Raw genomic sequence first — 25,973 nt, 5'->3', positions numbered from 1 at the left:
CAGAGGTCCAATCACTATCATGCTGGATGTACACATCTCTGTTCTGGCTGCTTAGTCCAATACTGGCTGAATTGACAACACAACCCAAGAATAATATAAAATAAGAACAAAATACAATATAATGACAATGAGCTGTGTCTATGTGAAGTGATACCTCACAAGTTGTAATCTGCCTCTGCAAATTGGCTACTATGTCAGTTATTCGCCATTAAAGTTATGAGTGAATAAATACCAGAATCAAAATAAAGTTTCATAATGAACTGGTTACATTTTAACATACTGCAGAATATGTTTAGAATGTTAAAAAGCACAGTGCACAAGCTTTCTTATCAAGAGGATAACTTCATTTTCCATTTGTATGTATAGTTAATGGTAAAATGTTACTTCAACGTTGCTGGTAAAGTTAATAATGGCAGAAGTTCAACACAGGAATTGATTCATTAAATTTCCATTATTTGGGGGGAATATTTGTTTTTTAAAAAATGAACAAATCAGAGGTCAAGCAGCATCCCGGAATGGATTTTGTTTGACTTCATAGGTTGCACTGTTACGCACTCTACTTATGAGTTACTTACTGCTCCTTCTAATTTTGGGAGCGGTTTGATGATTATATGGCATATTATGGCAATTCACCATTTCTTGATTGAGACGGAATCATCAGCCTGCATTGTAAAAAAGAATCACTTGTCTATCCTACCCCCCCCCCCCCCCCCCCCCAAAAAAAAACAATGTTGCAGAGGAAATAATAGGCCCTGTGCAATCTTGACAGGGGACAAAACCCCACAAACAAAACAACAAATGTTGAGCTGGCATCAGCTGACCTACAGTGAAGAGAACCTGCCGCCCATAACAGTAAATTGAACCAGCAGTCTTTAAAGATAAACTGTGTCACTGCGTGTTGCATCTGACTACTTGACCGCCGTGGCTGTAAGTTGGGAATGGTAACCATGGTGCTATACAATAAAAGTGGAAGTGGAGTAAAAGAACACTGCCACCGGAAGCACAATGGCGCTTCTGTTAGTAGACACTCCACGTAATCAGCGGCCTGAGGAGTAGGGAGGGTCTTTCTGTTTGCAACAGTTGGCAGCTTGAGGCACACAGTAATGTATACTGGGCCCAGATGAAAGGAACTGTGAGAATAATTGAGTGACTTGGCCATTTAATCTCCTCTAATGCAAGTGATGGTGTGAGCTATCCTTCAAGCAATCGAACTGTGCAAGTGTGGAGGGCGTAAATACAATGATAATTGTTGTGCAACAACAAATTAAGGCTTGGGGCAATGAAACAGTTCTCTATATTATTTCAATCTTATCACACGCCTCACATTCTAATTCACCCACAATCTGAACAGAAAAACATGTTTCAGTTCCAAATTCAACATTTTAGACAATTTCTCTGTCTCACTTTAGTCTGCCTGGCTTTAAAAAAAAAAAAAAAAAAAAACTATTTCCATACAGTGTACAGTATGAATGAAAAATACAATTAATCACAATGCAGGATTTCACAAAACAATTACTAAAGAACCTACCTGATGCATTACAATGCTCTGTGCATACAATTTTATTTTATTTTGTTTAGTGACCTGTCCTGAACACCTCTGACAGATGGGTCAATACATTAAAAGCCAGAACCAATAGACTTAAAAAGGACTTGAGCTGTAATTGCACTGAACACTGCCAAATAACCTACTGTACATTTACAAGGAATTTTGCATTCCTCTTATTCTTTCCATACCGTGCCTCTCCAATTACCGGAGACAATTTCCTTGTGTGTTTTTTGGACATACTTGGCAAATAAAGATGATTCTGAGACACTATTTACAACCAGGATCCTCTTTAGTTATTTACTGTGAGTTTTTAATCATTATCATGTGATTTAGTTTTTACTTTTTTACAGTACTTTAGGAGAATTCAATGTCATTGCATCTTTTACAATGACAATAAAGATATTCTTACACTTCAAGTATGAGAAATACTGCCAGATGAAATGTTTTTGCATCGATGCTTCAAGGAGGTTTTTCAGTCACGCCCATTAAAAGTCTGGATGAAAACCAAACTTTTGTTGTTAAACAAAGAGCCATCTCATTTTGCTTGTCATTGAAACAAATAAACAGCTGACACACCTTATTGTCCCTGGGGCAGAGTCTGGTGACACCCATTTTCTTTTCATTCAATTATGCCATTCAGTCAGGACAGAGGAAGGCGCCCTTCCGACGGAGATTTATTTCAGATTGCATAATGCTGAGCTAGCTGGGGCATCAGAAAGGATTGCACAATACAACTGTTTAGAATGTGATTGACGGCAACCGGTATTGTGATAAGATCTCTGTTGTGCTGATTAATTGAATGACTGATGCTCCCCAAACGAGATCAACACAAATTGATGTAGCAATTACACTGTTAGACACCACAATGTTAGTTGAGAAGAGGATATGTAAATTAAATCCATATAGGTAGGTGAACATGAGAGGGGTAATTTGATCAGTGTTTGAGGGTTTATTAGTTAGCAGGATTACCAAAAACTACATTGAGGATTTCCAAAGTTTTGCTAAGGAAAAACTTTTGACTTATTGTATGAATAATGCTCAAAATACAGACAAAAATGAGGACAGTGCAAAAGTCCCACGAGTCTATTCCTAATAAAACAGATTCAGTAGTAGCCCGCTAGCGAGCAGAGACAGACACAATGCTGGACATATTTTTCAGTATTTTTTCACCATTTGAGTCATTATGGAATGGTTCTCCTCTACCACATAATGCAAATAGTAGAGTCCTGTCTCTCTATTCCTAAAGTCTTTACATGAGCCAGAAAGTAGCCTGTGAGCTAACAAATTCTCAATGACTATGACTATATTACATCTTTTTGATATTTGAGTCATAATGGAACATTCCTACCCAGAACGGGTAGCCCCATTCATCTATTCCTAATGTCCCTACCCAATAATTAAAAATGGTACAATCCAATCATCTTACATCATCCTACGTAAACCATGAAGTGGCCTGCTCACACACACATGACAAAAGAACACACATTGTGCCACATTTTTTTTCTCTCCATTTTCCTTAAGAGTTCAATGTTGTTGGAAGTCTTGAGTTCTTTTCAGCACCATCCATTCACCCATTTTCAATATTGCTTGATCTCATTGGGGGTGGATTCCATCCCAGCTGACTTTGGGCAAAAGGTGGGGTTCACTCCGGACTACTTGCCAGTCAAGTGCAGCTATGCATCTCCATTCTAGTTTTAATTGGTTTTAAAAGACAAAGTTCAAACCGCCATCTAAATTGTGAGATTGAGCCAAAAAGATGTGTATGGAGATCCTTTTGTCATAGTTGCCACCTCACTGCAGCTCCAAATAAGGTCATGTTTTACTCGCGGATCTGCCGGATCTCAGGTTCTCTTTCACTGGACTTTGCACCTTTACTCCGAGACACCGTGTGACTGGATCCTAGCTGACAGACGTTCTATAATAGAAATGTTTCTACTACCATTGGCCCACCCCGGCAAACACAAATGTACCACATGAGCCAAAGGAGTTCACAGACTGCCAACTGAAATAACCACGCTCCCTGTATGGATGACATGCTGCTTTCACCTCCAACTCGGTTTCACTTCCTGCATCAATCTTGCCAGTTCTCTGTCTCTCTCACTAGAAAGCAGTAGCTTGTCTCTGGGAGGCGGTTTCCTGTTTCCAAAAGGAGCAGCGCCTGCATGCTGGACATAGCATTCTGCCTTCGCACAATCACAGGAACCCAGGGGGCAGCCGAAACGGCCTTGCCGCTCCTTGCAGACACGGATATACAAGTGGGCACCACCTTCACCCAAAAGGTTTGCTCAATGCTTACCCAAATCCAAAACACTGACATACTATCACTTTGAGGGAAGGAACTGAATTGTGAACTCTCTCTCACACAAGCATGTGCACGCGTCTGCTTTTTGCATCATGTTCCTCTCAGCTTTAATTTACAGCTGGTTTACTGTATGGACGAATATTACGAGTATACCAGCTGCACTGGCTCTTAAGGTACTTAGTGAACATTATAGGCATGCTCTTTAGGTGGTGCTCACGGTGCCCATTTAAAAAAAATAAAAATAAAAACAGTCCATTGAAGACAGGAGGGCAAACCATGTCTCTGAATGTGTTTATAATCGCAAAGATCTGCAGAATTAATGCATTAAATCATTCTCTTAAGCCAAATGCCATCCAAAGCTGGGGTGTAGGTGCTATAATTGGCCATATGAATACAAAGCCGTGAACTGGTTACACTAAGTTTAAGGATGAAGAAGCATGCATATGGCCTCATTTATAGAGGCACTTTTCTACAGCAGCAATGAAAAATAAGCAGCATACAGAATTTGCCCCAAATTCGCAGACATCAGGAAATGTTGTCTGCTAGCTATCACAGCTGACTTGGCGTGAGAGGCTGGGTACACCCTGGACTGGTCGCCAGCCAAAAATGCCACATATATAGACAAACAACCATTCACAATCACACCTATAGACAATTTATAGTCTTCATAGTGCCTTGTGGACAATTTAGAGTATTCATAGTGTATGTTTTTGGAAGGTGGGAGGAAGCTGAAGTACCAGGAGAAAACCCATGCAAGCACGAACATGCGAACTGCGGAGGGCCCGAGTCGAATTCGAATCCCGAACCTTAGAGTTGTGAGGAAAATGAACAACTCATTGTGAGTGGCCACACACCATCATCATCATCCTGCTGTTGTTGCTCCCATTCTGACGGTACCAGCACCGACGTGTTGGTTAGTTGATGAGCTCATTTGATTGAACACTTGTAAAGAATCCCTATTGTCTTTAAACCAATCTGACAACCACTAAAAAACAAAAACAAATAATGACTACATAAAAGACAACATTCCACGTCTCCGTTCACGTGACTGATTTCAGAGCCCCAGAGCGAGATCTAACTGTGTTAAGAAAGTTAGGAAAGAAAACACAATAAACATCATATCAAGTCATTTTAAAGCGAATCCATGTGGACAGAATACAGTAGATAAATTACTGTTTTGCTCAGGAGTAAATGACGTACACTGCGATACTTGCCTGCCAACTGTTTGATTGGCGAGCTGTTTCATGCGATTAAACTGCTTCTTCATTTTCGCTTAGGTTGCAGTCGAGTCCTCCGAAGTTCACACTCGGGAAAAAAAAAATTGTTGACTTTGGGTTGTCATGAAGTTCACACAGCCTCTCTCGATTTTCAACTTTCCCAGCTGTCGCTATGACAGGGGAAACATGCGCGAGCCATTTGAGCCGAAAGCCAATTAACGATAGTTGGTAGCTTGCTAGCTTCTAAGTTAGCCTTTCCGAAGTGGAAATTTCTTCAGGGAGATGCGACTGCATGGTCCACGAACTTGCTTTTCCGCAATATTTCCCTACATAAAAGTCCAGAGGGCCAAGTTTCACCGACTCCAGCGGCCTTTCATCACTCTCCACGGGCCCGGACGGTCCCCGGTCGGTGTTTGGTTGGCGACACCCGCTAGCCGATGAGCTAACGTTGCGTTGACCGAGTCGGGAATCGACTAATCTGTCTAAGCGCTTTCACCTCTCCCTGTCCAGAGGAGAGAGTGAACCGCAGCTCAGCTCCGCGCGCGTGGGGAGAGAGACACCCACAGAGAGAGAGAGAGAGAGAGAGAGAGAGAGAGAGAGAGAGAGAGAGAGAGAGAGAGAGAGAGAGAGAGAGAGAGAGAGAGAGAGAGACCCACAAAGACAGAGAGAGAGAGAGAGAGAGAGAGAGAGAGAGAGAGGGGGGGGGGGGGGAAGTGACGTCAAATGATTTTCACATTATTCCAAATTCTTTATTGTTATAATTCTCCCAGTGGCCTTTTTGACATTCAGCTACTTCCACATTTCTCAGCCAATTTAAATCATTCAACATTCCAAAGACAGAAATTATTCAGGACATGCCTTAATATATATTTATTATTATCCACGGTCCAAAAGTTCTGTTTTCCCAGAATTCCACATTGTCGTCGCCCCCCCCCCGCCCAAAGACCCCCATTCAAGTAAATGACAACAAATTTCAACATTCCAAAAATTCACACAAACACATTATCCATTATTCCCTCTTCCGTCAACATTTCTTAAACAAATCAAACCATTACAACGTCAAAATATTTTCTACTTTCCAAAAATTGCCACATTCCCCAAATTCCATTCTGTCACTGTAAAAATTTTCATAATAAAATTCCCACATTTCAGAGCTATTTGAACATAATGCCCTTCATCAACATTTCTTCAATGGTTCAAACCTTTCCAATTTCAAAACATTTTCCACATTCCAAATATTATATCCCACACGTTCACAGTACCATTCCTAAATTTTCACAATAAAATTCCCATATCTAAGAGATATTTTTACACAATTCCCTTCAACATCTCTTGAGTGATTTACAACCATTCCAACTTCAACATATTTTCCACATTCCCCAAATTCCTACTTTTCCCCAAAAGCGGGGGTAATACGGGTCATAGAATGTTACTTTATTTTTATTTGTTAAATAATTGTAACCCAGAAGTGCTCGTTTATTTTCTAACATTGAATAGAAAGCAAGAAAATGTACAAGTGCAGTGTTTCCCAGCCTTTATTGAGCCAAGGCACCCATTTTATTAGCAAAGTATCATGGCACTCAATTCAAACAATTATGTCACAAAAATATGAAGACTGAATGATGATTTCGTCTTAATTTTACTCACTAATTGAGTTTCTCAGTGGGAAATCTTGGCCTGCTTAGTGGAACACAAAACAAAACTCCTCTGTTGAATGAATGCCAACAGATACTTCCATCTAGTGGAAGAGTATTAAATTGTTCTGCCTGTCACTAGATATCGCGGGCATAAATAAAACAAACCTTATTCGTAGCAAGTAATAATATTTTTTGGGAGCAATCAAGAGAAAGTGGATAATACACTGCACTACAGAACTCTCAGATGTACTATATATGGCAGTGCAGTGGTTAGAAGAAACAGGTAATCCTGTAATAGTGTCCGACAGCTACCGGTCAGATCTGTTCCTTGGAGAAGTATTTATAGCACTATATATATATATATATATATGTTGAACAAAAATAACTATAACTATTGCTACTACTGTAACTATTTCAGTCATTTGAAATAGAAAGAGCTGGCCTGGTGTCCTGCAATCATGCAAAATATACCGTTACATCATAACATTTATGAAAGAAACCCAACAACTGTATTATTATTATTTACCAAGCTTTTTTTTTTTTTTCTTTGCATCGTATACTGTAGTTCCACACTTCATACCAGTAGGTAGCGGTAATACGCTTCATAGCTTGTTGCCAACCGCCGATATATGCCCGTGAAGAAGAAGCAATCGCGTATTATTTCCGGTCCAAACTTTACCGTCATAGCCAGCAATTTGCAAGCATGATATTCTCAACGAGTGTTTCATTGCATTGTTATTAAATGATGTCTATTTTGAGTAATATCGCGGTGATCACGTTATTCTCTTAAGCGAGGAAACTGACAGTGGGTTTACGTTTAATTACAAGTGTCCCCGTTTTGTGTAATAAATACAATCTGCTAGCGTCGTTAGCCTGGCAGCTAGCCGCCTGCAGTGCAATGGTGTAGTTGATGTTTTAAATAACTTAGACGACGCATTTAGGCTCGCTCATGGCAGCTCGGCACCCCTTCACAGACACGGATACATCGGATGAAGCAGTGAGGGCGACTTGTGACGATGCCACTGCGTGTAAAAGGTGAAGTTAGTGCTTGGAAGCCTGCACTGAGATCTGTAACGTTCCTGCGGAAGGTTTAATTATGTATGCTTTCTAGGTTTGCCATTAGTAAAGGCTACTGGAAAGACCCTTACATCCAGTATTTTGTGAGATCGGTGGGAGAGCGGAAGGCACCTGAAATCAATAGAGGTACAATTATGTTCATCATGTTTATGATTGTCATATTATCTAGCCTGGCGTTGTGTTGACCAGAGTGTTTGTTGTTGTCTTATCTGGCAGGTTATTACGGCCGTGTTAAAGGTGTCAACCATCTCCTTGATGCATTCATAAAGAAAACAGAATGTGATTGTCAAGTAATCAACCTAGGTGCCGGGCTGGATACCACATTCTGGAGACTCAAGGTCTGTTTGCCAACCAGCTGAGTGTAAATGATCATCATCAAAATGTATGGGACATACGATGATGGTTTGTGATTGTTCCAGGATGAAGACCTCTTGCCCAAGAAGTATTTTGAAGTTGACTTTTCTACTGTTGTGGCCAGGAAAATACACAATATAAAGTAAGATAAACAGGTAGTTTTGCTTATAGTTTTATCTTTATCTGATACATTATGAGTCATGCATGTATTAGAGCAGTGATTCCTAACTATTGTGCTGTGGCACATTAGTGTGCTGTGAGAGATCAGGTGTACCGTGGGACATTATCTAGTTTTTCTCGTTACTTGGTCAGAATATTATTAGTTATTACTACAAATAATTTCTTTGTTCATCTCTGAAAAACAGCAATTAATGGAAAGCTATGAATACTGTAGCTCTGTGTTAATTGAAATTGTTAAAAGGGACTACTAACACTCTCAATACAATTATTAATTATAGTGAATTGATTAGAATCGCTATGGTGATGTATGAACCTGAACATTACAGTGGTATCCTGAGATATGAGTTTAATTCGTTCTGTGACCATGTTTGTAACTCAAAACACTCTTATCTCAAACCATCTTTTTTCAATTGGAAATGAATGGCAATCTCATTTATGTTCCAGTCTTCCCCTCCAAAAAACATTAAACATTTTGTAATTTGTATTTTGATTAGGAAGACTAGTACTCCACAACATTGTACTTTATAGACCCATACAGTAATTAGGAAATTAAATAGAATTAAAAATAGTTTTTGGCACGCTGCATCAATTAAATGCTGCTCCTTCTGGTCTGCCTGCTTTGGCCACCTGGGGTAAGACCATATTATGAATCCCACTTGAGTTCTTGCCTCTTTGCAGCCAGTCATATTGCAGCAGGGCATGTGCTGCGTACAACGAATGGGATTCATAATAATGTCTCAAATCCTCTCTGAGCTCATCAGTAACGACATGGTATTAGTCCTTCTACACAAAGGATAAAGAGTATATGACTGTGAGTACTGTTATATTGTCTAAATGCTGTTGTTGAACAATTTGTGTTGCAAGTCTGTTGCTTGAAGGGTTAAAGCACCACAATATTATATATAATTAGCGTTAGCATTAAGCTGGCGAGGCCTTTCTTTTGGCTGTTGTTCGACAGTTCTTTTGTTTTGTTTAGTTTGACGATAAACTTCCAACTGGGACTGGCATACAACAGATCAAAGCCTCGTTTTTAATGACTTGTTCACTATTTGCCAAACTGCTGCTTGCGTTCACTGCCACCATACAGTGCTCATATCTCAAGTCTGTGCTCTCAAGTCAAAGCAAAAAAAAAAAAAAAAAGAAAATCGATTAAATGAATGCTTGTATCTTGAAAAACTCGTAAATCAGGTCACTCAACTCTCAAACAACATGAATTATACAATCTTGTAGGTTGATCTGTTTGTTTTTGACAGTGCAGTTATATTTTTGCATTATCATGTTTATTTCATGTAACTAGGACAAAACCACAATTATCCAAGCCCATCATCGAAACCCATTCAACAGATTCCTTGCTACTAGGTAAACCTCAAAGCTCATGTCCATGTCATTAAGTTACATCTCATTGGTTTTCAGCAAATATTAGCAATCAGTATTATTGTGTTTATTTCCTCAGACGCTCACAGCCTTGACTCGGATCGATATTGCATCATCGGTGCGGACCTCAGAGACATCGCTACTTTGGATGAAAAACTGAAGAAGTTCCATCTTAACCCAGAGTATGTAAGGATGAAATGTGGGTTTCATCTCTCTGTTGAAGATGTTGAAATGTATTTAAATATGGTGGATAATGATAAACTGTGTGTAATTCTGTTTTCGAGGTTGCCCACATTGCTGCTTTCAGAGTGTGTGCTGGTCTACATGGCGCCAGCTCAGTCATCCAGTTTGGTTCATTGGGCTGCAGACACCTTTCACACTGCCATGTTCATTAACTACGAACAGGTAACCACAACATGGTACCTCTCTGAAAGTGTCAATCAAAACTGAGCATTTATCTAATGAAGTGTCCAGTGAGAATGTCTTGAGATGATCTCGCTGTGTGTATGTCCAGGTGAACATGTGTGACCGTTTTGGGCATGTGATGATAGAGAACCTACAGCGACGTCAGTGCACGCTGGCAGGGGTTGAGGTCTGCCGATCTCTGGACTCTCAGGTGATCTCCAACAGTTCCTCATCCAACACAACACACTGATGGGTCTAAACAGGAGTCACACAATTTCAAAGACTTATCAGGTTTCACTATAACAATATTCAGTCAAAATAGGTTTCAGAAAGATATAGCACACTTAATAGCCAAGGATGCTGTGGGTGGGGCACTTCCGTCTCATGCAAATACCAAGTGTGGCTTTCACACCTCTGTTGTTCAGACTGCCAATGAATTGTGCGTGCGCAAAGCCACTATTGGCTAATGTAACCATATCATCATGTTCTGAGAACCTCGTTGCAGTTTATGTAAATTAGGCCGAAGTACAGAACAGCTCGCTCACAGTCACATTTTCAGAAATGAGTAGATGAAAGATTTACTTGTGTAATTTCACACTTGATGGGTGGGCAGACCCTCCAGGGACTCCAACCAAATCTGTATACAATGTATAGCAATTAAAGTGTCAATTCTCATAATATGTCTCCTGTAAAAACTGTTTGCAGAAGGATCGATTTCTCAGGTCTGGCTGGGATCATGCCAACGCACTGGACATGGTGGCGGTTTACAGTATGCTTCCACAGGATGATGTGGCAAGGTAGTATGCACTCTTCGCAGTATATGTTGGCCAACCAACCCCACCACCATGGCTGAGTCTCTGTAGGCAAGGCACAGTTTTTTGTACTCGCCTGATTGCAGCCACACTTGCTTTAAGCCATGTGACCAAACACATTTGTCTTGGTCTAATCAGACCAGAGGACATTGTCCCGTTAATCCATGTCCTAAACATGCTGGTCTTCAGCAAACTACGGGCTTTCTTGTGCATCATCTTTAGAAGAGACTTCCTTCTTGGATAACAGCCATACAGACTAATTTGATGCAGTGTGCAGCGTATGATATAATCCAAAACATAAGGACAGCTGCATATATTGACTCATCATCCCAGAGCAAAGCACCCAGGTTCACATGTATATAATCTAGGGCAGTTTTGATAAGGACGTCTCAGTCAAAACAGCCCAAAAAACAAATATTCCAACATAGACAAACTGTATTGCTCTTATTCATTGCAGAATCGAGCGACTGGAGTTCCTCGATGAGAAGGAGTTATTGCAGCAACTCCTTCAGCACTACAGCATCTGCTGGGCCACCAAGGACAAGCTCAGTCTGGGTAATGATGCATATACTACTTTAGCTCAGATTGTAACCCTACCACCCCACTGGGCCCATTTACAAGCCCAGCCATGTTCTGTTTTGTCAGGTCTGTCACAGTTGGCGTTTTGACTGAAACTCCACTTCAGCAATGGATGAGCTGGAGATGTTTAATGGAAAAGTAGTAGTCTGGATTTCACACATGTATCATGGACTTGTTCCACCACCTCTTCAACGTGCAACAAGCCTTGTGATGAACACCTGTGAAGAGGATTTGGTGTTTTGTTTGCTACAAACCCAAATGATTTGTTTTAGTTAGTTGCAGACATGACAATTAAACCTCTTCACATTTAATTTCTAAACGTACTCATCCATGTGGGATAGTAAAAGAATGTAAAACTTTTTTTTAGAATTGTGTGCCATTTTCTATTTATTGATGATTTGCTCACTACTACTCTTTTTAATAAATGCTCACAATAAGATTAGAGTTGAATGGTAAACATGCACTGTACTTCTAATGCATTTGGTTATGAAATGTTACTTTAGAACGATGCAGTTTAGTTTTAAAGAAATATTTGAATGCTGTCAGTTGAATACATTTTCTGTAGTTATTTCCCCCTAAATTTCTCTGCATCAAAATGACTAATGTCACACAATAATTTTCTTTAAATCTATAACAAAAGGTAGTTTGTTTTATAAACCACATACAGCTGTGTGTAGCGTAGTATGGGTAATCACCATAGCAACCGTATAACCAAAGAACGTCATTATTCTTCAGAGAGTAACGGGCGGTTTCTGATCTGGGCAGCCGCCCAGGGCGACATTTTCTGGGGAGCGGCACTCCAACCCCCCACCCATTGCGCAATTTGGCAGCATCGCACGAGGTGCATAGTTTTGGGACAATAATTTCGCCGGCAAGAGACCCCGGGTGGGGAAGGGGTGTGCAATCTAAGGGCATCGCACAGGGCGCCATTTAATCCAGGACCGCCATGGACAGGATATTGTGTATAACAAAAATGTGCAGATGTGTGTAAATATATTCATGCATTTTTAAGTAAGTATAAAGGTGTACACCTAATGTAATAAGATAATTTATCCATCCATTTTCAACACCGCTTATCCTGGTTAGGGTCGCGGGGCACTGGAGCCTATCCCAGCTGACTTCGGGCGAAAGGCGGACTACACCCTGAACTGGTCGCCAGTCAGTCGCAGGGCACATATAGTCACGGACAACCATTCACACTCACATTCGCACAGTCACAGAGTGGGAACTGACCCCACGATGCCCGCACCAAAGTCAGGCAAGTGTACCACTACACCATCAGTGACTAAGATAATTTAGCATATATTAAAAATAAATAATTTAGAATGAGAAATAAGGCATGAGCACAAACTGATGACCCTTGTGTTGTCAACAGCTTTGCATGAGAGAAAAACTCACTTTAGTTACAGGGGTCGCATGCATCTCATTCTCCATGAAACCTAATTACTCAGCTAATAGTTCAAATATCATATATGAAATATAAGTACATTTTAAACTCATGAGCATTTCCATTGAAGTCATGATTGCAATAATTGACTGATTTCAGACGGACAGCCAGCCACCCCAAATCGCAGAAATCGCAATTTTCACTTGTGGAAGGATATACTGTGTGAAAGAAAAATCTGCCTCTTGCCAGTCATACTGGGCATGGCTTTTATTGTCAAGTCAAAAAAACCAACATTGCACTTGTGCCAAACTGGAAAGAACACACTTGACAATATGTCACACCGATTGTACGTCTACCACTCCAGAAAACATTCTCTCAAAATAAATTCAAACTGGTCGAAAGAGTAACGTGATTGAAATAGCAGCACGTGAAGTCTTATTCTGGTCAGTATGCAATTGTCATCTCTAAACAATAGGTACACTCACAGTAAAATATACTGCCATTTAAAAGTAATGAATACAAAAAAAAAAAAAAGACATGCAAGGTTGATGTTAGGGCACATCGTATTGTTACTATAATGTACAGCTCTTGAAAAACTGTTCCTTTTCCATGCAATGTACAATAGTTAAAACATAAATAGAAAAGCACAATAATGTAGGACAAATTAAGATTAGCGACACAAAATGGCAATAGTGAATTAAATGAGCACAAATACCCAGTAGAGAGCAAGTTGATTCGTGACATGACAATTACATTGAAAAGGAAATGGTAAGAGATGCTAAACATGGGAGCCAAAGTGCCAAAGAAGTATGGTTTTTAAATGGTTGATAGATCATAGCTGTCAGTATTTATCAACAGTCGGGGTGACCCAAGATCGATCTGATTGGATGTTACGGAATTGCTTGGCATGGCATTATTGTTTTTCTGTTGTCGTCTCCCCCCCCCCCCCCCCCCCCCCCAAAAAAAAATAAATAAATAAATAAATAAATAAAATGGGATCTAATAATTGGACTGGGAACAGCTGGACTCTTCTTGGTCAATTCCAAATGACCAATGGTGCTATGAAGTGACAAAAAAACATAGGAAGGAAATAAAGTTAACGTACCAATTCCGTATGAATTCTCGTCTTAGCATTCAGACAACGAAATGTCTGTTTTAGTGTCTTGAGTGTTCTGGGGTCATATATTGATCTCTAACAGGAAGAGTTGGGACTAGAGCGGGACCGGTGGCAACGGCGGCCTGGCGATCAGGACCTGCGTCGGACTGGGGAGCGCCGCCTGGGAGACCTGAAAACAAAATCGATTTATTGGATATGCATCTGCAGGGTGGTGCGTGACCCCGCCTCAGAATTGCCGCTCACCTTCTCCTCATCCGAGGCGGAGAGCGTCGCCACATCAGGGGTGGAGGCGGCATTCTGCAGGGAGGGGACAACCTCCGAGGTGGGGCGCGCATTGTAGGCGTCAGGACGGCTATGACTGTAATCTCCTGACCATCTATCTGTCCTGAGAAGATTACAACAAGGCAACATCCCTTTTAACACACTAGGCTCTATACTGGCCATTTGTGTCCAACTCGCTTAGTTGTTTTTTTTAAGATGTTTTAATGCAAATGTAATGCAACGTTCAAAGGGTGGGGATTATTGGTCTCATTGTGTCATTTCCAATTTAAGATCAATAATAAACTGTTTACATCAAATTGTACCATTGTGCACTCTCTCTTTTAGCCAATTGAAACCCATTAAAAATTGTTTTTTTGAAATTCCTCATTGACTGGATTGAATATAATTTGGGTAGATTTGGTTTATTTCTAAATTCAACACTACCAGATCACACAATTATCAATTTTTGAACAAGAAAGCAATTTCATGGAATATTCTAATTTTTTGAAAGAGGCGTTCAATGGTGCACTGCAGTGCACACAAATGGAGCAAATTATTTTAAGACGTTGAAATGCCCTCTGCAGGCTGTGGAGAAGAATTACATTTTAATTTAAGAAGCGGAACCTTCCTCTGCTAACTATGAGACTGTACTACTAGCAATACAGTATCGTATAAGAACAAAAGGTGGTAATATATATGGATACACATACAATAACACAGGGTGCACATTGCGCAAAACAAACTGGAATTTGAAGGTTTAAAATACAAATGAATGGAAAGTTATACTAATGAAAATAACAAATTTTAGTTTAAAACCTTATGCAGTAAAAGCAGCAAAAAAAGAAAATCTTATAAATTTAATTACGTATGTGGCTAAAAATGGCCACAAACAAGCTAGAAGTTGAGTCAACTCCAACAAGGGTTGAGGTTAACATCCATTCAGGCTTTAAATCCCACCGCACAAGTTTCAGAATCAGAATCATCTTTATTTGCCAAGTATGTCCAAAAAACACACAAGGAATTTGTCTCCGGTAGTTGGAGCCGCTCTAGTACGACAACAGAGAAGTCAATTGACAGAGAACACTTTTGAGACATAAAGACATTGACAAAAACAGTCACTGAGCAATAAGGGTGTTGTTCCATGACCTGTACCATGTACCTCCATCCATGTGTTTGAGTGCCTTCTCTGCTTCTTCGGGGGTCTCAAACTCTATGTAGGCGTAGCCCTTGGACAGATGAGGGTGAACGTGGTTCATGGGCATGTCAATCATCTTGATCTTGCCGTAGGTGGAGAAGATCTCCTGAATGTGTTCCTTTCACATGGCAAAGAGACAGCGCTAAAGCACCTTTCCAAAATCCAGATTACTGTAATATCATGCACTTTCAAGATCAATGGTTAAGATGTTTGTTTGGCTCTTTACTGTACACTCTGCTCTAACTTTACAGATGCCATGTTGACTCTGTGGGTTGTGTGTTCTAGTAAGCCCTGCTAATGTGACATCATACACTACTCACAGAAAGTCAGGGATATTCGGCTTTCGGGGGAAATTTCAGGATAAACCTAATTTGACCTCTGACATTTTGAATACACTTGTCGAATGTTGCAGTACTTTTTGCACAATTCGCTGATCCCTACCAAGCAGCTGAAATGAAAAATTCACAACAGGTGTTTCATCCCTGAATCGACCAATACATTTACGGGTTGCATTCAAAAGTTTATGGAGGATCAAATTAAGTTCACGTGTAAAGGTTATCATCCATTTTAGGTTCATTCTGAAATTTCACCCAAAAGCCGAACATCCTTAAGTTTTTGTGACAAGTGTATGTCAAGGTATAGGTAATTACAGCCACCTCGTACCGCCTGCAATTTTATTTTCCTGCAAGGTAATCCGTGTGCGGCACAGCGGCCACACATTTGAGGAAATACGGTCCTGTAATACTCAAGTTCTTGTGATACAGCGTTCCGATTTTAAACATTTCAAATAAGTCATCCATCCATATTCTATAGCGTTTGTGCTCAGTAGGGTCACGGCTGAGTTGGAGCCTTTTATCCTTAACTCATTGACATGTCATCACTGACAAAACCTGTGAAATCATTTGTCATTTTGATATAGACAATCAATGAACTACCATGCATGTTTTGGAATTTGGGAGGAAGCCGGAGTACCTGGAGAAAACCCACGCACGCACTGGGAGAACAAGAAACTCCACACAAGAAGTCCCCAGCAGAGACTCATACCCCAAACATCAAAATTGTGAGGCGGGCATGCTACACTTCAAAGCTCAGAACTTTTAAGTACCTTTCACACCTTCAAAATGCAGCATTAAACCGCGAGCATTTTTAAGAAATTCGAAGCCCCTTTATAAACATGTAAATACCGTTGTTACTTTATCTTTTGTATTTTTGAGTAAACTAAGAGGTTTCATCTTTCTATATAACGCAACCAGCGGTTTCCAGTATGTTGGGGCTCTCACCTTGATGACATTTCTTGTTAGCCGGCCCAGGTAAACTTTGGTGGGTTTCGGAGCTGGACTCCTCCTTCTCCGTTCACGATCATCTTTCTTGGCCAATTTGGACCTGTAGTAAGTAAATGTTCAGTACTGTTAGTTTGTCCTAGATACAGTGCAATAAGATCATTTAGTTAAGTTCTGAGCGCATCAGATATTTCCCTCAAAGTAAATGGATTCATTACTTGCTTAGTTTGAAATGTAATGGGGAATTCTGTACTTTGAGCTGGAGCGTTGCCTGTTGTGTCGTTGGCGGGTGGGGCTTGGCGAGGTAGATGACGAGGAGGAAGAAGAGCGGGAGCTAGAGGAACTGGAGGCGGAAGAGCTGGAACTTGAACCTGAGCCGCTACTGGAGCTGGAGCTGGGCCAACAAGTGGGAGGAAAATAATTTTGCACACAGGTATCCTTGAGGTGTATCAGGATGCTTTCATCGTTGTATTTAACAATTTCCACATTCATTCTTTTAAACTAAAGAGGGTCTGACCTGCTACTCCCACTGGAAGCACTGCGTTGTGTTTGGTTCTTCACTCCGCCCTGGTCTTTTTCAGGCCAAACTTTCAAGGCTCCTGATTTCTGTTTAAGTCCTTGCTTACTCTTGTCATCCTCCTTTTTGGTTAGTGAGGATGCCCTGTTGATCAACAATTCTGTTAGACTTCCAATTAGGGCTGCACAATTAATCACATTTTAATCGTGATCACAATTTTGGCTGCTACGATTAAATAAGCCTGATTGTCTGTGATTTTTTTAAATGTGGGCACTGCTGCATATGAAAAGTGCTTCATTTGCAGCAGTGCCCGCAACCTAATCAGCCAGCCACATGGAGGCAAACGCATGTGCTAACTATGTTGCTCATGTTAACGCATGCTGCTTCAATGAAGTTGCAATTCGTGATTGCACTTTGTAATAGCACATTATTCAGTTAGCCCTTGCTAAAGTAGCATTTATTGGGGTCCATTAAGTTTTCCATCAATTATTCTTATTTAAAGATTAACTTTGAACTGAAAACATATTGTTTGTTAAAAAGTACTCCAATACAAATAACGACCCCCCCCAACCAGAGGAATAATCGTGATTACGATATCGATCAAATTAATCGTGATTATTATTTTGGACATAATCGTGCAGCCCTACTTCCAATACTAAAATGGGAAAGTGCATGTGTGAACATAGTGAAATAAAATATTTTCTGTATGTAGACAAAACTTTTCCAATTGTAGACAACTGTTGTTAATGTCAGTGAGTTATGTATCACTTTTCAGATGTTCACATTTAACAGTGATTAAATAGTCGAATAGTCGCTCAGCATAAGATGAATAAGGAAAGATAAGACACAATCGACAGAAATGTCTTGATACATTTGGGATTGCAGTTAATGTTACATAAAACAAAAAGGAGCTTTTATCAAACGTTACTTTGTCTCTTCCCCGGTACATCAATGTTAGCAATAACAAGGTACTTTCCATTATCTTGATAAACACCGCAGATGGACCCACGTTTGTAAATCAGGACTCATCCCTTAATAGGACACGTTTGGTTGGTCTGTAGAGTTTTCCACGAGGAAAAAAAATAAAGTTACAGCGGCGGTTACTTACATTTATGCATCCTCCCACCACACACCGCAATAATAGTCGCATTATGATTACGTATTACAACAAACCCAATCAGGATGCATAGCGCAACAGTGACATTGGCAATACAAAATTCCTCTATTTTGTCTAACAGGAATCAATACTTTATCTTACACAATATATTACGCGGATTATGTTTCAATGTGTAAACTATAAGAACCTAAAATTATAACGTTGTATTATAGTAGTTTTAAAAATAAATGAGGACAATTTACGAGCGTTTGCTCCTGTCAGCTTAAAATGAGGGAAACTATAAAAAGCCAGGTGCATTACAAAGTCACTGTCCTTGATAAACAATATTTTGCCTGGCGCCCTCAGCAGAATGATTACCACAAGCCAAAGGTACGTTCAGCATTTCAAGTGCTATTTAAGATACCAAGGTTTAGTGCTGTAGTGTTGTGAAGAAGAAGGCGTTTTGCTTCTCTTTGTGGTACTTACCATGTCTCACATGAAGCCGCCGGCAGGAGAACCGCCACAAGAAGCAGCCGACAAAGCATCAAGTTCGACGGGAACTGTGGAACCAGAAGAAACCAGCAAAGCAGCAAGTTCCAAAACACTCGCGCTGACTGTTTGCTCGGCTGCCATAGGAGGCACCTTCCAGTATGGATACAATATTTCAATGATCAACTCTCCCACCAGCTACATCCAGACGTTCATCAATAATACATACATAGCACGCTGCGGCACTGCCTTGGAAACTACTCACGTCACTTTGGTTTGGACTCTTATTGTGTCAGCTTTCCCTCTGGGAGGTCTACTCGGAGCCCTACTAGCCGGACCAATGGCGGTCCGCTTTGGAAGGAAGAATTCTCTGCTTTTTAACAACTCATTTTTGTTCGTAGGTGCTGTTTTGGTTCTGCTGTGCAGGCACGCAAAATCATTCGAGATGATCATCTTCGCTCGGTTCCTAGTGGGCATTAACTCAGGGGTCAGTATGAATGTCCAGCCTATGTACTTTGGGGAAAGCGCCCCCAAACACCTCAGAGGCGCTGTGGCATTTTCCTCCGCTGTTTTTACGGCGTTTGGGATTTTCTCAGGTCAAGTTGTGGGGCTGACTGTGGTGTTGGGAACAGAACATCTCTGGCCCTACCTACTAGCCAGCAACATGCTGCCAGGGTTGATCCAGATGCTCACGCTACCTTGGTTCCCGGAAAGCCCCAGATATCTGCTCATTGACAAGGGAGACCGTGAAGCGTGCATCCGGGCACTAGAGAGACTCCGTGGTGGCGTGGCTCCAGTTTTGGAAATACAAGAAATAGTTGAAGAACAGCAGAGGTATTCCGATCCTGGATCTGCAGCTTCTGCGAAGACGCCCTGTTCCCTTTTTAAGGATCCTAACTTACGATCCCAGCTCCGAACGGTCATGGTGGCAAGCAGTGCCATGATGCTCTGTGGCAATGACTCCATCTACTTCTACGCGTCCTACATATTTCTTCAGGCAGGCATCCCCAGAGACAAAATCCAATATGCCACCATTGGCACAGGGGCATCTGAACTGACTGCTTCCATCCTGAGCAACTTCCTGATTGAACGAGTGGGCCGCAAGTGTCTTCTTGTTGGGGGCTACACTCTTATGTCTTGCTGGACTGTCATCTTCACAATAGCCCTCACACTCCAACAACGAGGAGTCGAAGGGATGTCCACCCTCAGCATGGTATGCGTGTTCGCCTACATCCTGAGCTTCGGCTTGGGCCCTGCAGGTGTGACAGGGATCCTGCCCGCAGAGATCTTTGACCAGTCGGCTCGTCCGGCAGCGTACATGGTTGCTGGATCGCTAATGTGGCTCAGTCTGCTCCTGGTGGGAATGTTGTTTCCCTTCATTGTCGGAAGTCTGGGGAGCGTCTGCTTCCTGCCGTTCTTGGCTGTGTGTTTGCTGTCGGCTGTATTTTTGGGGCTCACGTTCCCAGAGACGAAAGGCAAGAGCCTGCCTGAGATCACCGCAGAGTTCGATAGAAAGAACGGATGGAAGATGCAGGGAAAGCAGGTGGATGAGCCCGGGGAGGATCACATTGAGCAGGAGGAAGTCAGCTGCTTTACTTTCTTACCAGAAGATCTTGACAACGTGACATTATGATTGTAAAACTGGAAAACCAGCAAGACAATAAAAAGTCCACTTGATTCTTTGTAAAGCTCAATATTATTCCACTTATAGAAGTATTGGAACGTATTTACATCTGATCTTTGTCGGCAACTGCTTTCCTTGTTCGATTCAATTAATGTATGTTACTTACCAATGGTTTGTTTCCTCTGCCAAATACTGTCGCTGTATTAGTATGACCTGTAATTGCTCAAAAGCTCGAATTTGAGTTTCTATTTTGTCTTAGTTTTGCACTTGTTTTTCAACCCAAGTACAGCTTTCTGGTTTTCATGTTTGTTCCACCTATAATGAGTATGAATGTAGTCTTCACAGGCAAAACCCAGATCTGAAACTAAAATAAGTGTAGACATTCAGAAGTATTGATTGAATCGATGGTTTAATAGGACACAACTGGGTAACAAAACACATCTGTCAATCACTTGTTGTTATACTTTTAAATACTTTAAAATTTCCACTCTTTGAAATGGGTGAATTTAAAAAAATTGTGGTATCTACCAAGTTGTTTGTCAGATCCAGATGTAAGTACCTAGAAATAAAAAACTGAAATGTTGGTCTCTTCTAATGTTCACCACAATGTTTTCAATCTATCGCAAAAATACAAGGATTGGCCTCACCGTTCCAATTCTTTTGAAGGGAGTGTAGGTTAAAAATGTGGTCGGTTGTGTGTAATTGATGGATAGTTAATGGCTTTTTAAATGAAATCAGATCTGAAATAAGAAGCGCTGTCAGTCTAATCTAAAAGTTTGCTAAAGAACAACATTGTTTTGTTTTGGGATGTTGAGCTAAATGGCAAGTCCGCCAGGCAGCATTATTCTGCACAACACTAGTGCTGAGAAAGGATTTCAGAACATTCAGAGATTCTCCCATCCCTTTAAAAAAAAAAAAAAAAAAAATACAAAATGGCGATTATTGAATTATTGTTTATAATTATTTTTTTGTTATAGTCGATTTAAGTAAATTTGTTCAAGTGGCTATTCGTTCCTGTACTTTAAATGACACCCTCAAACTGGTTTGTATTTAACATTGATACTGCTTTTGTATTATTACGTTTTTAATGTGGGGTGTTTGTCAAATTTCCCCTACTTGTACTTTTGAAGGTCATCACACAATCCATCTTATTTCTTATTAAGCTAAGTTACGCACCACTGATATGTGGCTTATGTGTAACCACCCAGTAAATGAATGTAAATCTAGGCCCGCAGCACTGAAATAGGATTTAATGTGTTACTACTTAAATACTTGCAGATAAATACTTAAAGATCTTTTGAGATGATCAGCTTCGCTCAGTTCCTAGTGGGCATTAATTCTGGTGTCAGTATGAATGTCCAAGCAATGTACTTTGGGGAAAGTGCCCCCAAACATGTCAGGGGAGCTGTGGCTTTTTCCTCAGCTGGCTTCACTGCATTGGGGATTTTCTCAGGTCAAGTTGTGGGAATGACTGTGGTGTTGGGAACAGAACCTCTCTGGCCCTACCTACTAGCCAGCAACATGCTTCCAGGGTTGATCCAGATGCTCACGCTACCTTGGTTCCCAGAAAGCTCCAGATATCTGCTCATTGACGTGGGAGACCGTGACGCGTGCATCTGGGCACAAGAGAGACTTCGTGGTGGCGTGGCTCCAATTTTAGAAATGAAGGAAATGCGTGAAGCACAGAAGATGTACTCCGATCCTGGAATCCTGCAGCTTCTGCGAAGACGCCCTGGTCCCTTTTTAAGGAGCCTAATTTACAATCCCAGCTCTAAACGGTCATGGTGGCAAGGAGTGGGTATAACTCCATCTACTTCTATGTGTCCTACATATTTCTTCAGGCAGGCAACCCTGCAGACAAAATCCAGTATGCCACCATTGGCACAGGGGCATCTGAACTGACTGCTTCCATCCTAGGCAACATCCTGATTGAACGAGTGGGCCGCAAGTGTCTTCTTGTAGGGGGTTACACTCTTACGTCTTGCTGGACTGTCGTCTTCACAGTAGCCCTCACACTCCAACAACGAGGAGTCGAAGGGATGCCTTACCTCAGCATGGTCTGCATGTTCGTTTACATCCTTAGCTTCGGCTCGGGCCCGGCAGGTGTGACAGGCATCCTAGCTGTGGAGATCTTTGACCAGTCGGCCCGGCCGGCAGCGTACATGGTCGGCGGATCGCTATTGTGGCTCAGTCTGCTCGTGGTGTCAATGATTTTTCACTTAATCGTCAGCAGTCTGGGGAGTCTCTGCTTTTGGCCGTTCTTGGCTGTGTGTTCGCTGTCGGCGGTGTTTTTGGGGCTCACATTCCCAGAGACGAAAGGCAAGAGCCTGGCTGAGATCACGGCAAAGTTAGATCGAAAAAATGGACAGAAGTAAGAGAACTTGGTGAGGATCAAGAGTGGATCAAGTCAGCATGGGAAAGGAGACTGAAGGGACCTGCGGACTTTTTATGCACCCATTAAGTTGTATTTAGAGAATTACAGTTACAGTTATGACCATTGAGTCTAGTTTCTGAAAGTCCATACAGAGGATCTTTCAATCACCCTTGGCTATAATCTTGGCCTGTCATTCTCACATAATTCCAGATGAATAGTACTGTATTATTAAATGTCATTTACTATTAATGAATATATTTATGAAAGTACAAATAATGCTGTCTGACCAATTTTCTTACATACAAAAAGACCAATGGGGTTTATGTTAAATTTTATGTATGCCATTTTCCAAATAGCCACTAGATGTCCCTGTTTTCTTTCAATGGTTCTTATGATTAAAAGGTGATTCATTTTCTGCACTAGTCACATACTATAATAATTTCATGCAAAATGTAACTGCAAAAAGTACTTAGAATAGAATATAAATTATTTGCATAATTTCACAAGATATGGAAAAAGTTTCCAAGCTGTTTGTTCTTTAGAAAATAAGCCATTCAAGTTAATCTGTGTGAAGTTTAACGTTTTGGGTTTTGACTAACTTTCCGCACTCAATGAACCTTACTTATTAACATGCATTTTCATATTCATGTTTCAGGAGTGGCTACAGAAGAGTGTTCAACTCAAGGTCCTTCACTCATGACTGCCCTAAAAACTGTTTGTGTGTGTGTGTGTTTACGTTTGTAAAAAAAATATATATATATATATCACTTGCATTTATTCTGGCGTGTCAGCTCGAGATTTATAACTAGAACTATAACTTTTAACATTAGAGTCCTTGCCAGCATGAATGAAATGATCGTGCACTGAAATGAACAATTTGAAAAGTGTACATTGTTTAATGCTTGTATGCTTGGCACTGTGCTTGCTACCAGCTGGGAATTTATATAATCCTTTATGGCAATAAAGAGTCTAACTGTTCAATTTATTGCAGTGTTCAATTTATTTTAAACATAGCATTTTTTTTTCTGTATCCCTTTTATGCCGAAACAGTTTTACTGTGTCACAGTGGAGTTTTTAAGCTTCCGCTGTGGTATTATAATTGAGGTTTATTGAGAATCAGACTTGATCAGTCGAACAGAACAAAGACAAAGCACTAATTGTAAACAGAATGAGAGAAGTAAATCATTACATTATCTACAACAATCAAATGTTGCATGGGGCTGTAGAGATACACCCTGTGAGGGAGATACACCCTGTGAGGGAATGACAAGACAAGATAGAACAGGACAAGGACAGGAGAAGAAGCATGCGGGACCAGGGTCGTGAACCAGACCCGCAGCAGGCCCGAGGAGCGACAGTGGGGCCCCACCGCCCCCACCAGTAGCCAGAGCGGTGGACCCAGGCGGGTGCCACTGCCCCTGCACCCACGGAACATGGGCGAGTCACCATCACACCACCATTGCGCTCCAGGAGGTCACCCCAGTGGTTCCCCCAACCCCTGAGATCAGGAAGGAGTGAAAAATAGTTTTGCCCCCGCAGACTCCGGAACAGCAAACACAGGGACAAGAGGAGAAGATCCCCTCAGCATGCATGTGTCTTTTCACCATGCAAACTGATCTAAAATGTGTGGAAGTAAAAATAAATAAATAGAATAATAATAAAACAGCAACAACCTCGACAACAAATAATATAAAATTTCATTGTTTGATTGATTTTTTTCGTTCTGCTGATAGTTTTTCTATTATATTCTATGATGAGATTTAGCCACTGATTGATGTTAATAGCTTGTTTGTTTTTCCAGTTTAATAGAATTGTTTTCTTAGCGGTAGCTAACGCGACAAGTAATGATTTTGAATATTTATTAGGCAGGCCAATTATGCTTAAGTCGCCAAGTATGCACAATCTTGGGGAAAGTGGAATCCTGAAGATTAAAATATACGAGAGTTTTTGTATAACTGAAGACCAAAAGCATTGAATTGGTGTACATTCCCATATACCATGAAAATAGGTGTCTGGGGTATTTTTGGTGCATTGCACGCATATATTAGATGGAGAGAAGCCCATTTTATGCATAGTGTAAAGGGTGTTCTATGAAGCACTTTATATTGTATAAACTGTAGATTTGTGTTTTTTTGTCATTCTAAAGGTATTGTTACAAATCTGTATCCAGTAGCTACGGTCAGCAGACATGGAGAGGTCATCTTCCCATTTGGTGATTGGTAAGCGCATTGATTTAGTACATGAAATTAATTTATAAACTTTTGAGAGATTTCTTTTACTTTGCGGGAGAAGCTTCACTATTTGCTTGACAAACTCCGGCAGTTTGAGGGTGCTCTGGAGTGTTGGTATTCCTTTTTTTATTGCTACTTTTAATTTATTGTATTGAAGAAAGTTTCCGGCTCTTATTTGTAATTCTTGGAACAGTTCATCACGTGTCCTAAAAACATTATTGCTAAATAGTTGTTGTAGGTGGTTAATTCCATGTTGTTCCCATGTGTTCGAAATCTGGATTATGACGGCGGCACGGTGGCCGACTGGTTAGAGCGTCAGCCTCACAGTTCTGAGGACCCCGGCCCCGCCTGTGTGGAGTTTGCATGTTCTCCCCGTGCCTGCGTGGGTTTTCTCCGGGCACTCCGGTTTCCTCCCACATCCCAAAAACATGCATGAATTGGAGACTCTAAATTGCCCGTAGGCATGACTGTGAGTGCGAATGGTTGTTTGTTTCTATGTGCCCTGCGATTGGCTGGCAACCAGTTCAGGGTGTACCCCGCCTCCTGCCCGATGACAGCTGGGATAGGCTCCAGCATGCCCGCGACCCTAGTGAGGAGAAGCGACTCAGAAAATGGATGCATGTTTTTGGGATGTGGGAGGAAACCGGAGTGGCCGGAGAAAACCCACGCAGGTACGGGGGAGAACATGCAAACTCCACACAGGCGGGGACGGGGATTGAACCCCGCACCTCAGAACTGTGAGGCTGACGCTCTAACCAGTTGTCCACCGTGCCGCTCTTTTTATCATTATTAGTGTTATTTTCTTTCTTTAGTTAGACGTCTTTGTGTGTTTCCCTCCAGATCCCTTGTAGATGTCATTAAATATACTATAAAATTCCACTCTTGGTTGTATTTTGTGTGTGTTCTGAGTTTAAGTAAG

The 25,973-nt window shown here is 41.1% G+C and overlaps 4 protein-coding genes and 1 pseudogene across 9 annotated transcripts in view; 3 read left to right on the top strand and 2 right to left on the bottom strand.

The window, feature by feature from the left end:
- The window catches only part of arhgap17a (Rho GTPase activating protein 17a), a 28,508-nt gene extending 22,883 nt beyond the window's left edge, over positions 1-5,625 (bottom strand). For 2 of the 6 annotated variants that reach the window (XM_061756847.1, XM_061756848.1), the window contains exon 1: positions 5,063-5,624. In XM_061756847.1, the coding sequence (XP_061612831.1) occupies positions 5,063-5,115 (53 nt within the window). In that variant the 5' untranslated portion in view covers positions 5,116-5,624. Of the gene's footprint in view, positions 1-4,702; positions 4,962-5,048 lie in introns of those variants that run through there. The other 4 variants (XM_061756852.1, XM_061756849.1, XM_061756853.1 and 1 more) reach the window with 4 other exon arrangements.
- A 1,706-nt stretch (positions 5,626-7,331) lies between these two features.
- Positions 7,332-13,452, top strand: lcmt1 (leucine carboxyl methyltransferase 1). Its single transcript, XM_061756125.1, has 11 exons — positions 7,332-7,737; positions 7,814-7,905; positions 7,996-8,117; positions 8,199-8,275; positions 9,611-9,672; positions 9,767-9,869; positions 9,972-10,092; positions 10,202-10,303; positions 10,798-10,889; positions 11,362-11,459; positions 11,550-13,452. The coding sequence occupies exons 1-11, from the start codon at positions 7,652-7,654 to the stop codon at positions 11,570-11,572; spliced, it is 978 nt and encodes a 325-aa protein (XP_061612109.1). The 5' UTR covers positions 7,332-7,651; the 3' UTR covers positions 11,573-13,452.
- Positions 13,123-18,954, bottom strand: LOC133469275 (RNA-binding protein with serine-rich domain 1-like). The gene is made up of 7 exons (XM_061756126.1): positions 18,823-18,954; positions 17,241-17,384; positions 16,977-17,117; positions 16,724-16,826; positions 15,408-15,561; positions 14,231-14,372; positions 13,123-14,156 (listed from the first exon to the last, which is right to left on the bottom strand). Exons 1-7 carry the CDS (start codon positions 18,879-18,881, stop codon positions 14,117-14,119), a joined length of 783 nt encoding a protein of 260 aa, XP_061612110.1. The 5' UTR covers positions 18,882-18,954; the 3' UTR covers positions 13,123-14,116.
- On the top strand, positions 18,610-21,032 carry LOC133469273 (solute carrier family 2, facilitated glucose transporter member 11-like). Its single transcript, XM_061756124.1, has 2 exons — positions 18,610-18,726; positions 18,839-21,032. Exons 1-2 carry the CDS (start codon positions 18,625-18,627, stop codon positions 20,456-20,458), a joined length of 1,722 nt encoding a protein of 573 aa, XP_061612108.1. The 5' UTR covers positions 18,610-18,624; the 3' UTR covers positions 20,459-21,032.
- Positions 21,033-21,739: 707 nt separating this feature from the next.
- LOC133469276 (solute carrier family 2, facilitated glucose transporter member 11-like) lies at positions 21,740-23,471 on the top strand (annotated as a pseudogene).
- The last annotated feature ends 2,502 nt before the right edge of the window (positions 23,472-25,973 follow it).

This window comes from Phyllopteryx taeniolatus, chromosome 19, assembly GCF_024500385.1.
Source record: "Phyllopteryx taeniolatus isolate TA_2022b chromosome 19, UOR_Ptae_1.2, whole genome shotgun sequence".
Taxonomy (NCBI): domain Eukaryota; kingdom Metazoa; phylum Chordata; class Actinopteri; order Syngnathiformes; family Syngnathidae; genus Phyllopteryx; species Phyllopteryx taeniolatus.
The sequence above is the reverse complement of the archived record's forward strand: the minus strand, read 5'-3'. Positions and strand labels throughout refer to the sequence as shown.

Bases quoted from the DNA above. Each gene is read 5' to 3' on its own strand.
- lcmt1 (XM_061756125.1), top strand. From the start codon at position 7,652: ATGGCAGCTCGGCACCCCTTCACAGACACGGATACATCGGATGAAGCA. The intron at 7,738-7,813 runs GTGAAGTTAGTG...TATGCTTTCTAG, and splicing joins GATGCCACTGCGTGTAAAAG to GTTTGCCATTAGTAAAGGCT. The intron at 10,304-10,797 runs GTGATCTCCAAC...AACTGTTTGCAG, and splicing joins GCCGATCTCTGGACTCTCAG to AAGGATCGATTTCTCAGGTC.
- LOC133469275 (XM_061756126.1), bottom strand. From the start codon at position 18,881: ATGCTTTGTCGGCTGCTTCTTGTGGCGGTTCTCCTGCCGGCGGCTTCA. The intron at 15,562-16,723 runs GTGAGAGCCCCA...GCCATGTGAAAG, and splicing joins TAACAAGAAATGTCATCAAG to GAACACATTCAGGAGATCTT. The intron at 14,373-15,407 runs GTACATGGTACA...TAATCTTCTCAG, and splicing joins ACTCAAACACATGGATGGAG to GACAGATAGATGGTCAGGAG.
- LOC133469273 (XM_061756124.1), top strand. From the start codon at position 18,625: ATGAGGGAAACTATAAAAAGCCAGGTGCATTACAAAGTCACTGTCCTT. The intron at 18,727-18,838 runs GTACGTTCAGCA...TCTCACATGAAG, and splicing joins ATGATTACCACAAGCCAAAG to CCGCCGGCAGGAGAACCGCC.